This window comes from Penicillium psychrosexuale (genome assembly GCF_028828465.1).
Source record: "Penicillium psychrosexuale strain IBT 29551 chromosome Unknown utg000001l, whole genome shotgun sequence".
NCBI lineage: Eukaryota > Fungi > Ascomycota > Eurotiomycetes > Eurotiales > Aspergillaceae > Penicillium > Penicillium psychrosexuale.
In genome coordinates this window covers 2,554,744-2,570,633 of record NW_026643186.1, presented here as the reverse complement: position 1 = coordinate 2,570,633, position 15,890 = coordinate 2,554,744, and the positions used below count along the sequence as shown (strand labels likewise).

Here is a 15,890-nt window from a genome sequence, read left to right as displayed (position 1 = left end):
CGAGGAAATTGCAGAAGCAGAAATCAGAAACCCAATGGCTTGTGTGTTGTAACTAGTACAATAACTATGGATGTAGTATGTCAGGTAAGGTGGTGGCGGAAAAAGCCAAAGCGGGCTATCTTATTTCTTTCCCCGCGGCAATCAAATCTTTCCCCATTTTGCTCCCCCCTGGAAATCGGGTGTTTGTCATATCAATTGGTTACCTGCTGTTACCTACTGCTCAATTTGTTTTGGACTTGAATAGCCTCTGCTTCGAAGGTAAAGTATGCCTGTGTGATTGCCTGATCACGTCCGCTGACGTTGGTCATAGTGCCTCTTCTCGGAAGGTAACACAACCTGTGCCACAAGGGACGGCTATCATGAAGACGAGTAGTGTGGCAATCTCTCACGATCAAGGTATCTAGGACAAGCCTCCTGCATGAAGACCGGTGTTCGACTATTGTCGTTCTGAGAATATACGGTTAAACTTGATCTGGGTAATTCCAGCGAAAGGACTCAATGCGCTTTTCCTCTCTTCAGGAAATAGGTGTGATACTAACAGAATCGCAGCATGGCTTCAGGAAATGAAATCACCACCTTAGCGGTGCACTCCAACAAGGAAGACCTGACGAAATTCGCGCCTGAAAGTCCCGGCGTGGTCAACAACGATGAGGCACTCTACCCCGAGACGACGACCAATCGCCGCAATCCCGTTGGATCACGATTGGGCTCCATTATCAGAGCTTTTGAGAACCAGCTCGTCGAGTATAATTTAGAAGCGCGTGGTATCGAACGAGTTGCCGTGGATGAGCGCATGAAGCGCAACACGTGGATGTCGTATCTGCAAGTCTTCTTGCTTTGGATCTCCATTAACCTTGCACCCAATAACATTACCCTCGGGATGTTAGGGCCTGCAGTCTATGGTCTCAACTTCCTAGACTCGGCACTTTGTGCTGTCTTTGGCTCTCTAGTTGGTTCCATCGTCTCTTCTTGGATGGCCACATGGGGGCCCGTTTCCGGGATCCGAACATTGGTGCGTAGCACATATTGAATCCGTTGGACTATTATTTGATCGAGAGGGCTAATCGGTGACTAGGCATTTGGAAGGTATTCGATGGGTTGGTGGCCTAGCAAGATCATTGTTCTATTGAACCTTATTCAGATGATTGGATACGGCTTGATTGATTGCGTCGTTGGCGGACAAATATTGTCTGCTGTCTCCCCTGGTGGCATGTCCGTAGCTGTCGGTGGGTATTCCGAAAACTTCATACATCAATAGTGATACTAATCTTGATATTATAGGCATCGTGATCATTGCGGTTATCAGCTGGGCTGTTGCCACATTCGGCATCCAAGTTTTCCACTACTATGAACGGTTAGTCTTGAGAGATTATTGCCATGAGGAACAGTGTCACTGACGGGCCTCATTAGATTCGCTTTTTTGCCCCAAGTAATTGTGGTTTGCATCCTTTTCGGGGTGTCATCCGTGAAGTTTGACTTGTCAACCACCTCTACTGGCGATTCTCGGACAGTAGCTGGCAATAGGTGAGTCTGCATCTCAGACCTAAAAATCGAAGCCCAGTTTTCTAACATGGTCCCAGGCTATCCTTTTTCTCCATCTGTCTGAGCGCCGCAATCACCTATGCCCCACTAGCAGCCGACTTCTTCGTCTACTACCCCGAAAACACCTCTCGCCTGAAGATATTCAGTCTATGCCTGGCAGGCCTTCTCGTCTCCTTCACGATGGCCCTAGTCTGCGGCGTCGGGTTAGCCTCAGGCATACCTTCGTTCCCAGAGTACTCCGCCGCCTACGAAAAAGGCCAAGGAGCACTAATCGTCGAAGGATTCGGCCCGCTGCACGGCTTCGGCAAATTCTGCTCAGTTATCTGCGCCCTAGGCCTGATCGCCAATACCGTCGCGCCCACTTACTCCGCCGGCATCGACTTCCAGATCCTCGGTCGCTACGCCGAGGCCGTACCGCGCGTCATCTGGAATACTATTGCCGTCATTATCTATACCGTCTGCGCGCTCGTTGGCCGCAGCAACCTCTCTGAGATCTTCACCAATTTCCTCGCTTTGATGGGCTACTGGGTTGTCATTTGGATTGCTATTGTCCTCGAGGAACGGTTCATCTTCCGCCTTCGCACTGGGTACAACTGGGGCATCTGGCGGGATCCGTCAAAGCTGCCCATTGGCATTGCGGCTTTCACTGCCTTTATCGTTGGCTGGGTGGGCGCCGTATTGTGTATGGCGCAGCTGTGGTACATTGGACCCATTGCCAAATTGGTCGGCGAATACGGTGCTGATGTGAGTTAAATCCCATCTCCCATCATTTGTGTATTTGTTCCTAACTAATTACTCTCTAGATGGGAATTTACGTCGGATTCTGTTGGACTGCGCTTGTTTACCCTCCTCTCAGATTCATCGAACTCCGTTTCGTGGGTCGCTGAACATTGGCTGATGATATATGAATGATGTCATTTCTAAGCATATGAGTGGACGAGCATTGCATATTTACCTCCCTGTTGAGGCTTCGCATATACTACCGCATTTTTCTAGATACATACATGTACATTGGATCAAAAGTGATATATGGATAGACTCAAAAATACATTTTCTTTCTTTCTATCTACACCGGTATCGAAAAAGTTCTACTAACAGGACGACCGGTGATATCCCATCTCATAGTAACTACGAACCCAAATAGATATAGGTCAAAAGTAAAAACCTCACCAACACTCACATTTCATCTACTAAAGCACTATAGTACAAAAGAGACGTAGGAGTCACGGAGACAGAACAAAGACAGACACGCAGCATAATGTTCACACTGTATTGGGATTTCCAAGCAACATCCAAAGAAAATCGGCACTGAAGATTTACCGGTACCAGTAGTCAGGCTTGACGTAGTCGGCGAAGGTCTTGGGCTCGACGTGAGCGGGGTGGTGGTGGTGACCGTGGTCGTCTTCTGAGGGTGATAATGTTAGCACAACCAACAGATTATCATATACTATAAGCAAAAAAGAGAGCAGGAAACATACGGGAGTGGGGGTCCTCCTCGGGTCCGACGTAGTTCATCTTGACCACGTTACCGCACTCGCGGCAGCGCTCGATGGGACGATCGCGAGAGACCTAAAAGACGCATAGTCAGTCTCTAGAGCTGGAGATATTAGACCGCTTGGGCTTGGGTGGGGCGGTCATACAGTCAGCCAGTTGACCTGGTGGGAGTCTACAGGGTAACCGGTGCAACCGGCGTACTGCTCATCACCGGCGCTGTTGACGATGATGGGGTCTTCGATTGTACCTGAATAAATCGACGCATTTTGTTAGCCAATGTCTCGGTCTTCGCCCCGAAGTAATGATCACGCAATTCCCGCGGTATTTGATCATTCGTTCTGGAATTGCGATGGAAAGTTGAGATATTAAGGAGTCATACCCTTGCGGGAGGCATCAAGGGGACGCATGTCGAAGATGTCAATTCCCTGCATCTTTCCGATGAGTTCCAGACGCTCAAGACCGGTGGCCTGCTCGAGATCGGTGGGAATGGTACCGGGCTTGGCACCCGGGGCAAAGAGGTCATCCTCGGTCTTGATCTCTATATATCGAGAAGATAGGTCAGCATTGTGGTTTTTGGAGATTTTTTGTAGTTATCCACTCGAGGTAGAATGACAAGCCTGGCCCGTGGCTCGGGAAAAGTATCCGCCTGACCAGCACCCGAGGTTCTATAGCGTCCAATTGCACGCATATTCTCGAGTGTGTGACTATATGGATCCTTGTCGAGCCGCACAGGCCGGAAGAAAAGTAATTGACTGGCATGGGGTCGGGTAAAGCACTAACCATCGAAGGTCAAGATCTTGCCCTCCTGCTTGGGAGCCCACTTCTTGTCGCTGGCTATTAAACGTTAGCTGGTGATCATGATAGAAGATTCAGACCAATTGACTGCAAATCGCCCCTTGTGGTCGGGGTGCGCGGGATTGGAGCAGTTGTGCGAAGGTCGGATCAGGCCATTTGAGGAGTCACGTACAGCGAATGACAGAGGAAGAGAAGGGGCGCTGGGCGAGGGTAAAAGCGCGGGCAGGCGAGCGCCTGGCGAGGGCGGAGGCTGTACGTTGGAGGAACATTGTCCTGGAGGTGATGGTGTGAATGACGCGGGGCGTTTGGGGCAGGAGAGGGAGTTTGGAGGTTTGAGGTTGGGCGAGTTTGAAGCCGCTTTGGTCCGACCGCCTGTGATTGGCTGACCGGAACATCCAATAGGAGCGCGACTAATGATGAGTCAGCCCTTCTGATTGGCAGGAGCTCTCTGTACGGCGGCCTGCGAGGTCAATCTACGAGCGGCAGAATATCCGTTTCGGAACACCTAGGGCTTCTCTGTGTAGGGCACGGGGTGGCATGATATATTGGAAAACAATCAGTTACGCCAACACGCATTATCAAGTCACAGTATAATAAACAAGTCCCTCTAAACTAACAAAACATACACTCCAACATCACTCAAGCTGTTCGGCTCTCAGCTTACACGCCGCTGGTGGTATACCAGGTCCAAGCTTCCGGGAAATGTGTGCCCATTTGTTGTCCTCATAGTCCTCCAACGCCTTTTTCAGTTTCCGATCCTGTCCTAGGACTTAGCGCAATTCCGGTTTCTTAGTCAGGTGGGGTCAAACATACCAAAGCATCATCCCAAACCACAGCCCTTTCCTTCAATTTGGTACAGTAACGGACTTGCAATGTTTGCTGTTTTCGCCCTGGAAAGAAGCACTCAATCTGCCTCCAGGAAAACTTCCAGTGCTCCTTCAGGGCTATCAACATCTCATCTTCCCTGTGACCGAATCTGGTCTTTGGCGCTTTTGGCTCAGGGTATGGTGCCGGCAAGCCTGGAAGGTTCATAAAGCTGCGGTCGAGTGGCGGCTGTTCAGAGCCCTGGCCAGCAGAAGCTGTAGCCACCGATGCTTGGGGTGGTAGCCTATGGTGGTGATGCTGTTGCGGGAGAGAGGACTGGAGGTAGTCCTGGTTCGATGTCTGGCGGGAAGATGAAGGAACGGCATGACCAGCGTACGTCAGGTCGGCCGATTCACCTGCAGGAGCCGATGGATCACCCATGGGTAGATTTTGCAAGACAGGTCGGTAACCATAATTGTGATCACCGTCTTCTCTGGCCTCAGGCTCATTGTCGGTACGTTGTCGTTTTCTGCTACCCTGAAGTGGGGAGAGTCTATACCCATGTGTGTTGTAATGTGAAACCGGCTGGCGTGCGGGCGAGTGGTTCGTGATAAAAGTCGACGGAGACCCAAAGGGCGTCTGGGTTGTATCAGAGTGGTAGCGAATGCCATCGGGCCTATCTTGGAGCAACTGCGCCGCGCCGTAAGAAACGATATCCTCCCCGTTCGCATCTTTACCACTGTCATGAGGAGTGTAGTTAACCATGAAGCCTCGATAAGGGTCCGCTGGTGCTGTAGACATAAAAACAACACTAGGACCTGCAGCCCCAGCAAGTGCCTTGAGTGGCAGTTGGGAGATGAACAATCCCAGGGCGTTTTTATTCCCGAGTCTCTCTTTCGACTAGAAAGGCAAAGAAAAGAAAAGCCTCTGCTGTTGCATAGGAGGACGATGCCAAGAGAAACTTGCCTGTATATAACCACAACAAAGACGAGAAAGGCCTCAACGCGTTGACATGCAGAAGAGGATGGATAGGATTACTTTGGGTCAAATTGTAGGCAGGTTTTGCAGAAGAATCGGTTATAAACAATGTATAGCTAGGTAAAACAACAAAGATTTTTTTCTTAGATTATGAGCGAACGAAAAACGAAGAGAAGGACCTATCTATAACAACATCCTGGAGAGTGCCCTGGGGGAAATCCAACCGTGTGCCGGTGACCAAGTTGGAGCGTGCGCTGCCGGGCTGATTCCATCAGTCTCCAGTGGACCGGACTGCAAGAGGACTCTGAATCACCATAGTCAAGTTCTCTCGGGATAGGCAGTTGTATCCCATCTTTCCGGCCATGGGGTAGTGTTTCTCTCCCTTGGGTTTCGCACAGACGCCCAACATAAAGAGGAGGGGTTCAAAAAAACCTTCGACGCGGTAGAACCTCCCCAAAACTATTGTTGGCAAAGCGCCTATTAATGGGGATCAAAACCCAACGCAAAATATGGGACCAGGGTAGTCTAGGGTCAAGAGTCAAGAGCCGTGACAAAAGAAAAAGACACGGCAGACAGGTGAAGCCTGTCAGACTTCGCTCGGGGACATAGCAATGTGATGAATCTATGGCAGTCCCTTGTTACGACCATCATGGACCAATTAAACTTTTTGATCAACGAGCCATCTTATCGCTGTCAATTACCCTGGGCGCCAACATATCCAGCTCTCACAATCGCTTTCGTCAGTAAGTTGATCATTTCCTCAATCGGTTACATACAATTTGCTAATACAGACTTAGCAACATTCCCTCTTCGCATCGCCAGATGGCGTCCGAATCTGATCAATCAAACTCTTCTACTTGAAAGAGCAGAAAAGATCTGCGATTTCCTCAAGCAACCACCATATCCCGATATCCACCGGACTGTTTCCATCTTCGTCAACTACGCACGCGCCTTGATTGCCAGTCAATGTCCGCAGAACAATAATAGTACAGATGTACCAATCATGTCCGGTCAAAGTGAGGGCCCGCCATTCCAGGGAGCTGATAACCCCATGATCAACGGCCCGCCTCCATCAGGGGTGGGTCCCCTCGAGGATCTCCGCTACAGAACCGGCCCGACCATTCAGGCCGATAAAGTTTCAAATATGGTCTCAATGCCAAGTAGTGACCCATCTGCAGCTAGAGCGCCGGTATCTCGGATATCCGGCACCATGGAAGCACCGAACTGGACTGTATCAAACTCTATTGCAGATTCTTTTGGTCTGTTTGAGGAGGGGCAAAACGATATCTTCGATTTCTTGCCTATGATGCCATCGATTCCACAGTAACAACTACATACCTAATACACCTTATTGAAGTTTATCACTCCAATTCCACTGTCCAGCTGTGTAAATCGTGCAAGGACCAAGTTCTAGCCTTGTAGATCAAAGCCGATAGGTGTTCTATCGAACAACAAATTGGGCCGCAACGCGCAATGCGCAACGCAGTGTGCTTGTTTATTCACGTGTGTTCAGTCACACCGGTCTAGATATCCACTCAAAATCCATCTTAGCAATCAATTTCTGCGTCAGGGGCAGCCATCCATGTCCGGATCCTGCCCGGCGCCGTGAGTGGATTGCCCTAACAGCCGGCCCCGCACCGGCGCCGGCTTCCCACCCAAAAAAATCGAAGTATACCGGTCTCTCATTGGCTTGTTGCCTACTTTAATATGATAGATAGAGGCATTATGCAAGATCAACACGTTCTAGCCAGGTGAGTCAAAGAATCTTCAGGATTTTTCAATCAAGGTCCGCTGGTTGCAATGGGAACGAGAAACTTTCTACTTGGCTTATATAGCGCTTGGTCCTCATCTACCGGTGTTCTTGAGAATCAGAATAAAAACATACTTCCAATCTTCTTCCTTTGTGTTCTAGCTGCCCCCACTTATTTGATGGTGCAATATGGCGTCAGAAACGAAACAATCTCTAAGGGCTCAGATAGCCGCCATCCTTTCTTCAGGTACGATCAACCTTATCCAGTATTTCCGGTCTGCTCTAACATATATTAGACAATGATGACGGTGTTGACGAGAGGTCTCTTGCCTCAACGGAGAAAAATCCAAAGTCAACTGGTGATTACCGAATAGTTGAACTGTCCCAAGATGAATTGCTTGTCGAGTTCCAGGAGAACTCACCAAGAAACCCACCAAATTGGGCCTTTGTACGCACATTTATACATCTATATATTCCGAAGAATTGACTAACAAAACCAATAGAGCAAAAAGTTCTACAATGCGATTGTAGGGATATTTATAGTCCTCAATAGCGGCATATCATCCGCACTTCCTAGCAATGCAGTCCCCGCTATCATGCAGGACTTCCACGAGTCCGGAGACCAGCAAAAAGTCTTACCAACTGCCGTCTTTCTCATTGGCTACGTGGTTGGGCCTCTGCTATTCAGTCCATTGAGTGAAACTATTGGACGGAAACCCGTTCTCCTCTGGTCTTTCACTGTTTTTGTCCTCGCTACGCTTGGATGTGCTCTAGCGCCAAATTGGTCCTCTTTTCTTGTCTTTCGGACTATTTGTGGTCTGGCAGGGGCTGCTCCACAGACAGTTGTTGGTGGTATTTATGCGGACTTGTTTTTTGATCTGCGAACCCGTGGTCGCGCGATGGCGATGTATATGTCGGTATGTTATGATCAATTACGTCAACGGTAGAATGTGTGAATAGTACTAATATGTATTCTAGGCTTGCAGTTTTGGTCCCATTTTGGGCCCGATCATCTCTGGATGCTCAGTCAAATATGGTTGGAGATGGCCTTTTAGGATTGACCTGATTCTGTCGGGTATTACCTGGTTGGCTCTGCTCCTCACGTCTGGTATGATTATCAATTGGACCAACAGTGGCATTAGCTAATCTCAAATTAAAATAGAAACTTTTGGCCCAGCAATCTTGAACCGACAATCAGCCAAATTGAGAAAACATTCGGGATCCAATCGATACTTTTCGCGTCAAGAGCTCAATCTGGACTCGAGATTCACTCCGATGGAAATCATCACTCGTCCCATCACGATGCTCTTTTTTGAGCCTATCATCACCTCAACATCCATCTATATCGCCCTCGCATATAGCCTGGTCTTCTTTTACTTCCAGGCCTATCCCATCATCTTTGAAGGTACTGCTCCATCTGGTCTTCTCATTGATCTCCAATACTAACAATTGATCGATAGGTGTCTATGATTTCACCGTCGAGCAAACTTCCCTCACATATATCCCAAGTATGTAAATTTCTTTTCATAATATCCCCAGACATAGCTAACCATCACAGTTGGCATCGGCGCCGCATCCTCCGGCTTCGTCGCCCTCTACTACGACATGATCTACGAAAAAGCCAAAAAGCTCAACAAAGCCTGGACCTCCAGCGAAGAGTACCACCGACTCCCCATGTCCTGTATCGCCGGGCCCTGTCTAACAATCAGCATGTTCTGGCTCGCCTGGACAGCAAAGCCCACCATGCATTGGGTAGCACCCGTGATGTCCGGGTTCGTCTTCGGATTCGGATTCCAGACGATCTTCATTTCGCTTCTTACCTACGTGACCGACGCATACAAGATCTACTCTGCCAGCGCACTGGCCGCTTCCGTTATTGTACGGAGCATTGCTGGAGCGCTTTTCCCGCTGGCCGCCCAGCCGCTCTATAAATCTTTCGGGGTTTCATGGGCTACTTCCCTCCTTGGCTTTATTAGTCTTGCTTGCATTCCGATTCCTTTTGCTTTGATGCGATTGGGTCCTTGGATTCGTGAGAGAAGTCCCTTCTGTCAGAGGCTAATCTTGGAGGAGAAACTCAAGGCCAGTGGGTCAAATACACCCGTGCAAGTATAGAGAGAGAGGCATTCTTTTCGGGTTTTGCATTTTTGGCTTTGGATTACGGGGATTCTGGTTTATTGGCCAGGAAATAAGTACGAAATAATGACTTGATACCTAATTTAATAAAAGTTATGATTTACAATTAGAATACTGTCAAATAATACCCAATAATTGACATTGGCGGAATGACGCTATTAGTTATACATCAGTCTAGGAAAAAGCATCACGGTCTCTAGCACCTGGACGAAACCGTCGACCTGAGAAGTGTATATAGCCTCATTGATTTATCGGAGATATTTATACGGTCGCAATTTCTTCAACGCCGAGAAATGAGTGTATACGGAAATTTGTATGGTGGGAATAGCTTCATTTTCTGAACTGAGCGCTGTCATGGTAATTCAGGCATTTGACCTTTGGCCGCTCTGCCCCTTCGCAGAAAACCTTCGCAAATCGTGATTTGTTGTCCCATCCTTGGTCAGATTGCATACGTAGCGTAGCGTATTTCGATATGGTAATTCACGGTTTACATGTAAGTACTTCGGTGCAATATTTACAAGGGCACAAGGGAGCCAATGCTAAAAGATAAAAATAAATTCAAAGCCGAGACCTATCGGAGCTAGACTGGGAGCTAACTTGGAACATCTCTAACAACAGCGTCTGGCGCTGGCGACTTTAAAATGATTTCGCCTCTCCAAAACAAAAGTTTGACTAGAAGGTCCATCCCGAGGTATCTATATCTTTTCTCCAGTACCAATCCCTGCAAGGCTTAGCTAGGTCATACATGGCCAATGTAGTGTTGTCTGCTCGACCCTTGCGCTTGAAGAATTCCGGGTCTTCAAATCCTACGAAATGACTGAATATAAAATGTTAACACCTATTTTGGACTCCGCATCATCTCCTCGCAAGATATTATGCAAAACCTACATTGTTTCCCTTTCCTCGTTCCATATCAAATTTTCAAGGCGGCTATCGACTGGTAGAATTCCAATATCCGCAGCTTTACTAATCATATATTAGTATCATTCCACAACAAACAGCCTTTCAAGTTAGATAGAGCTTACTCGTATTCCTCTAGGAAGACTTTGCGGATCTTTGCACGAGTTTCCGGTGGCTGCTCCCAGTACATGCTATCCCCATTTTCATCTCCAAGGGCAATTCCCTCAACTTTTTCAAAGATAATCCATGTGATAAAGCCACCTGGGACGGAACCAGAGGAGTCCTGAGTCCCTTGCTCCCATGCTAGGAGCTTAGGGGTATTAGGCGAATTTCTTTCCTTAAGGGCTTGGTATGCCTCTAGCTCGGGTGGCGTAAATTGAGTGGCTTCCCGAGCTCGGATGGCTTCGTATGCTTTTAGCTCGGAGGGAGTAAATCGAGCGGCTTCCTGGGGTCGAATAGGGCCTATGTCGCCCTTGACAGAAGGAATCTGCTTCACGATACGGAGGAAGGCTGTGGGCCCATTAGGAGATTGGGCATCGCGACAGACGAATTTAGCGGAGGCTAGGGAGGGGTGGGAGGGGTAGGAGGTAGCATCTTGCCATTGCTCGACGTGCTCGTTAATCTTTTGGACGACTTCCCAGTTAGAAGGGGTAGGCTCGCTCAGAGTCAAGATCTTGCATTCTGAATCCTGGATAGGATCAGGAAACCATATTTTTTGATCAGCCATGATAGGTGCCTGCTAGAACAAATTTCCATGTAGGAACTGACTTATACATATATATGGATGTGACGTAGCTCTGATCCTTTCTATAAGTAACGTTGTTCTTGTTCCATGAATCTTAGAACTTTGCTCATCGCGCGGTGATTTGAACACTGTGGCAGTGTTTCACTAAACGTCTGCCCACCAAGTGCCTGTCCAAAGGTGTCATCGTGCCTGATTACTGGCGAATATTCCAGACCCCAGTCGCTTTCAACATCCACTTTCCGAACGAAAATGGTCTCATCGTATGTTGTAAGGAACGCGTACTTAAGGTCCAGCTCGCGCATTTGGCCGGCCAATTGCCCTATACGTTATATAAATGTTAGCCTTGGAACGTATTGAGCTTGGTGGATTATATGATCACACGAACCTAGGTACCGCCGAAGATACTTCTCTTCTCCGCCTTCGAACCTGTCCACGGCCTTATCCAGCATATTAACCTTCCGATGATCCCATGGTGTTTTCGCCTCTCCGACGACCTTGATGGCTCTGGCGAATCAAGGACCACGAAGTCTGGAACGCCCGTGAAGGGAGTTGGCCTCGCAGCCTTGTAATCCGCGAATCGCAGATTATACCCTTGGGTTTGGAGAACAGTTGTCACTGCCTGTCTAATTCTTTCGTGGAACCTTCCGCGCACACCAAGTTCGTCCCCAACCAGAATCTGCTTGGTTGTGACAGAGAATGCGCTGCCTATCACAATGGCCTCGATTACCGCCGGATCCCAAGCTCCGTTGTGAGAATCGTACTTGGCGACGACATCTTGGTGAAAAATCTGCCATTCATGAGGCGCCAGGTCGATGTGGAGAAGAAGGAGTGCATTCAACCAAATAACTAAGATGAAGAAAGAAAGAAGAAGCAAGTTGAAAAGTTGAAGAGGCCAGTTGATATAGCTGACCACTTTGCAAACGTTGCAAACAACTAACCTTCAACAGCACACAGCAAACGCCGGGATATGGAAGTAGTGGGTTCCTCTTGCTTTGGCCCTTTCGAGGGCAGCTTTCAAGGCAGGTACAGTCACTTTGCTTTCAGTTTACCCTCACATGAGGTTTAGATGGCGAGGTTGGGTGAGAAGATGATGATGATAGTGAGACATAGATCCCTGTCCGCCATGGACCTTCGCAGCCAATGCCAAACGATCAAAAGATAAAAAGATAAAAAGCAAAGATGAAGCCAAACCCCATCGGAGTTAGATCAACAACCCGGGCGCTAACTCGAAACCTCCCCAACCAGAGCGTCTAGTTGCCTGGCGTCTTTAAATCATTTCGCCTCTCCACTTTCAAAAGGTCCAGAATCGCATCTTGGTTTCTTGATTTTCTTGATTTCCTTGGTCTTCTTCATAATACTCTTGATTTATTTCTCGTTTCTCGAAATGTACTCGCATCTTGAAGCTGAAGGCACTTCGGTAACTGTCGCTCATTGCAAGGCGCAAAACTTACGAGTTGGTTCGTGATCCCCTCCCCCCACTTCCCTCCTATCCGTGTCTACTCCCGTATATTAGTATGGACTAACCCGACAACGATTAAGTCGATCGTGTTCTTGAGCCTCAAACCGTCGCACATTTCCTTCAATTTGCGTTCGGTAATGGGCCCCTACCAAATGGTGTTCAACCCAACACCGAGCGCTTGTCCGCTGAGGAAGCACTCTTCATCAAACCAAATCAAAACTTCCCTCCAGACTCCGATGGCGAACCTCTCATGACCACTGTCATGTCCCGGATTGGTTCCCATCGTGATCCCGGTCGTCTGTGCATGGTCGGAAAGAACTTGCAATTCCTCAAGTCCCGTTTATGGGAGGGCGTCATCCCCCTGAGCGACCAGCTATGGCAGGAGAAGGGCCTCGACCGACCAGAGCATTTTGATTTCGCGTGTCAGTATCTAACGGCCGTGATAGCCGTGTTCCAGTATTTGAATGAACCAACCGTGCGATTATATCTTCGCGACACGTTCAATTACATCCACGAGCATTGGGCAGCGCTCGACACTGTTCTCAACAACTGCAGAGCGGAGCAAGGTAAAAATCGCGTTAGTGTCGCCGGTCTCTGGACAATGTACATGGCGGCGCATTTTGAGATGATGAGCGAGCGCGCCCATAGATGGGTTACTGTGCATGTCAATACACTACGAGCGCCATTACTGCGAGCCCTTCTAGAGCATCGGCCAATAGATGGGGGAGCCAACCCCCTCGGCGAGCCTGACGCTATGCAGTGGAAACTTAGTGATGCGCTGCACATGCTGGCTGAAATTACCGCCAACGCGGATTACACCATCATGATCCCTATGAACGGTTACAAGGGGTATGGGGCAGCTCCCCCGCGGGACGGTCCGTCAGCACTTCATGCGGCGAATCTACGGGCGAGAAGTAAAGCATACCATGAGCGTGCCAGGCTGCTCACTCGAGAAGGGCTCGCCCGTAGTGCAGCTGCGTTCACGGGTTCATCTACAGTCCCTTCGGCCGCAGTATCATACCATACGACATCCCAGTGCCAGATTAAAGGCCAGAATCGGTTGAGAAAAGAGATTCGTGGTGCACCTATTGAACCCATTCCGCGCGAGCCTTGGATTGCTGCCTGCGCTTCGAGGATTGAATCCGGAAGGAGAGAGCAATCAGGAAGGAGGGAGCGTAGGTACGGGTTCGCTGTGTATCGGTTGACTTACGGGCAGACGGAGTCTGAATGGGCAGAATTCGTCCGCAAGGTGGAAGCTCATGTTTCGGATTGGGGCAAAGGGCAAACAGGAAGCGGCGCGATCAAGAACCATTTGAGGCTGCACTGGCTGGATGGGGAAGAGTTTGGTATTCCAGAGGGCGATATCGATGCATCTAGAAAGTGAGTATGCCCTTTCCCTCTCTTTTTTCCCCTGTCCTGCACTGCGAAGCTAACAAGCCAACCAGACACTTCGAAACCATCAAAAATGTCCTCGACGACTGGTCAAAGTTACAAGTCAGGGCTTTCCTCGCCGTTGACTCCGCCTGCTTTGCCTCATACGCCACCAATTCGTACAGTGCCGTGACATCCCGGCTCATTCCAGGTGACTTTGCCGGCTTCCTTCTCGCCGTCGATCCAGAATTCGACTCGAAGAATGGTAGTGAACCAGCCGACGAGTCTCCAGGCTACGAAGGCCACATGCGCATCCTCGGAAGCCTTGTGTGGAGTGATCTCTATTCCCTGCTATTATCACAGACGGCAGATCTCGAAGAATACTGGCCACTGGCAAGCGAGCACCCGAACATGGTGTATGTCGGCCCGACAATCCCATGGCAGCGATACATCTGGAAGAAACACAACGAGATGCGCTGGAATATCCTTCGAGCGGTGGTAGACTATGTAAAGCGTAACCCGGGAGTGCCAACAACGCAAGCACCCCGGGCGCAAGGTACGCTTGCAGCGATATCCCAGACCGCAGCTGCGTCTACAACTACGCCAACAAACCCTGCTATACCCACACCGACAGCACACACAGAGCAGGACCCTATTAACGGAGCCTTCCGCACATTCATGCTCCTCGAGTTCCAACGCTACTTACGCCAGCAGGGTCACCCGCGGCGGGCGGCCATGGTCGATGAATTGCTCCGTATTCAGCCTAATGAGGAGCCGGATGTAGGACGGCTGAGACAGTTGGTGAATGATGAGAATGAACGACAGGAGCAGCGGAGACGAGATGGTTTGGGTGAGGATGAGGAGGCTTCGGGGGAGTACCGGCCGGACTGTCCATTGCAGTAATTAGGGCTAGGTTTATTTCTTATTAGTTGTGAATAGTTCTCATAATGGAATGAAAGGGTTTATCTCGCTGGCTGGTCTAGGGAGAAACCCATGCATACAGAGGTCAAGGGTGACATATTGAAAACCGAAATTGAAATTGTTTAAAACATAAAGCATAGCCACCCGCGCTGACATCAACGCAGGAAGATACACTAACCCCGATGCTTGAAGCCCACACCCCAGGGCCAAGTTTAGTCATAGTCCTGACGAGTTCGCTTGCGAGGACGCTCATCCGGGTCCACAGCCTTATGCCAACCAACCTGGCACATATCCTCCGTCAAGTCCCTTCCACAGCAAGGATGAAAGAACATTTTCGGCCAAGCTTCGCGATATTCCTCAGTGTCATATCCATCATATCCAAGTCCATAGGCAAGTTCGTCCTTGACGCACATTTCCTCGTCGAGGATGTCGAGCTCTGTTCATATATTAGTTACATTTCCCACTTGAGCGCATGTGTACTTGGGAGAATACACGTACCAACGTGATATCTACAGCTTGTCTCTGAGTTTCGAGTGACGTCGAAATTTTCCATGCAGTAGATGCAATTTGCGAAGCGGGATGTCATTGGGACGCTGACTTCTTGCTCAGAAGTAATGCGGGCTGAAGTGATGGGGGCCTCAGAAGTGACGCGGGCAGTGGAAGAGACAGGGAGAACGGGCTCGGCTTTCACATCAGCCTTTGGTGCTAGTAGCCATCCCGAAGCAATCTTGCGGCCTTCGGGGCTGTTCTTGATGATGTCCTTCAGGATACCCTCCAGCAGGAATTTAGATTGTTTCTGCATTGCTACTAGGAGGAGTGACAGGTTCTCTGGTTGCTCGTCAGGCGAAGGCATAGTGACGGTTGAATGAAGTGCAAGTAACGTAGGGAGAGAAGAAAGGTGAAGTTCTGTTCAGGGTCTTTGTGTCTTTTTGTGGGCTGCAACGCGCGCGTCCTTTGGTTATAGAACAAACACGACTAATCAAAGGGGCGCACCGCAG

At 49.2% G+C, this 15,890-nt stretch overlaps 7 protein-coding genes across 7 annotated transcripts; 3 read left to right on the top strand and 4 right to left on the bottom strand.

Moving 5' to 3' along the window:
• Window positions 1-550: 550 nt before the first annotated feature.
• On the top strand, window positions 551-2,429 carry N7518_000999 (purine-cytosine permease family protein; the record flags this gene model as incomplete). Its single annotated transcript, XM_057181927.1, has 6 exons — window positions 551-1,012; window positions 1,076-1,226; window positions 1,282-1,354; window positions 1,411-1,524; window positions 1,581-2,286; window positions 2,346-2,429. 6 exons carry the CDS (start codon window positions 551-553, stop codon window positions 2,427-2,429), a joined length of 1,590 nt encoding a protein of 529 aa, XP_057047277.1.
• Window positions 2,430-2,858: 429 nt separating this feature from the next.
• Window positions 2,859-5,436, bottom strand: cox5b (cytochrome c oxidase subunit IV; the record flags this gene model as incomplete). Its single annotated transcript, XM_057181926.1, has 8 exons — window positions 2,859-2,947; window positions 3,021-3,111; window positions 3,183-3,283; window positions 3,416-3,574; window positions 3,817-3,870; window positions 4,004-4,213; window positions 4,496-4,589; window positions 4,645-5,436. The coding sequence occupies 8 exons, from the start codon at window positions 5,434-5,436 to the stop codon at window positions 2,859-2,861; spliced, it is 1,590 nt and encodes a 529-aa protein (XP_057047276.1).
• An 826-nt stretch (window positions 5,437-6,262) lies between these two features.
• Window positions 6,263-9,475, top strand: N7518_000997 (MFS transporter; the record flags this gene model as incomplete). Its single annotated transcript, XM_057181925.1, has 9 exons — window positions 6,263-6,356; window positions 6,411-6,872; window positions 7,563-7,610; window positions 7,660-7,811; window positions 7,867-8,280; window positions 8,342-8,471; window positions 8,526-8,768; window positions 8,824-8,871; window positions 8,922-9,475. 9 exons carry the CDS (start codon window positions 6,263-6,265, stop codon window positions 9,473-9,475), a joined length of 2,145 nt encoding a protein of 714 aa, XP_057047275.1.
• A 1,042-nt stretch (window positions 9,476-10,517) lies between these two features.
• On the bottom strand, window positions 10,518-11,123 carry N7518_000996 (uncharacterized protein; the record flags this gene model as incomplete). The annotated part of the gene is made up of 1 exon (XM_057181924.1): window positions 10,518-11,123. The coding sequence occupies one exon, from the start codon at window positions 11,121-11,123 to the stop codon at window positions 10,518-10,520; it is 606 nt and encodes a 201-aa protein (XP_057047274.1).
• An 80-nt stretch (window positions 11,124-11,203) lies between these two features.
• On the bottom strand, window positions 11,204-11,590 carry N7518_000995 (uncharacterized protein; the record flags this gene model as incomplete). Its single annotated transcript, XM_057181923.1, has 2 exons — window positions 11,204-11,460; window positions 11,527-11,590. The coding sequence occupies 2 exons, from the start codon at window positions 11,588-11,590 to the stop codon at window positions 11,204-11,206; spliced, it is 321 nt and encodes a 106-aa protein (XP_057047273.1).
• Window positions 11,591-12,525: 935 nt separating this feature from the next.
• N7518_000994 (uncharacterized protein) lies at window positions 12,526-14,874 on the top strand (the record flags this gene model as incomplete). The annotated part of the gene is made up of 3 exons (XM_057181922.1): window positions 12,526-12,598; window positions 12,681-13,980; window positions 14,046-14,874. The coding sequence occupies 3 exons, from the start codon at window positions 12,526-12,528 to the stop codon at window positions 14,872-14,874; spliced, it is 2,202 nt and encodes a 733-aa protein (XP_057047272.1).
• Window positions 14,875-15,104: 230 nt separating this feature from the next.
• On the bottom strand, window positions 15,105-15,745 carry N7518_000993 (uncharacterized protein; the record flags this gene model as incomplete). Its single annotated transcript, XM_057181921.1, has 2 exons — window positions 15,105-15,328; window positions 15,391-15,745. 2 exons carry the CDS (start codon window positions 15,743-15,745, stop codon window positions 15,105-15,107), a joined length of 579 nt encoding a protein of 192 aa, XP_057047271.1.
• Window positions 15,746-15,890: the final 145 nt, after the last annotated feature.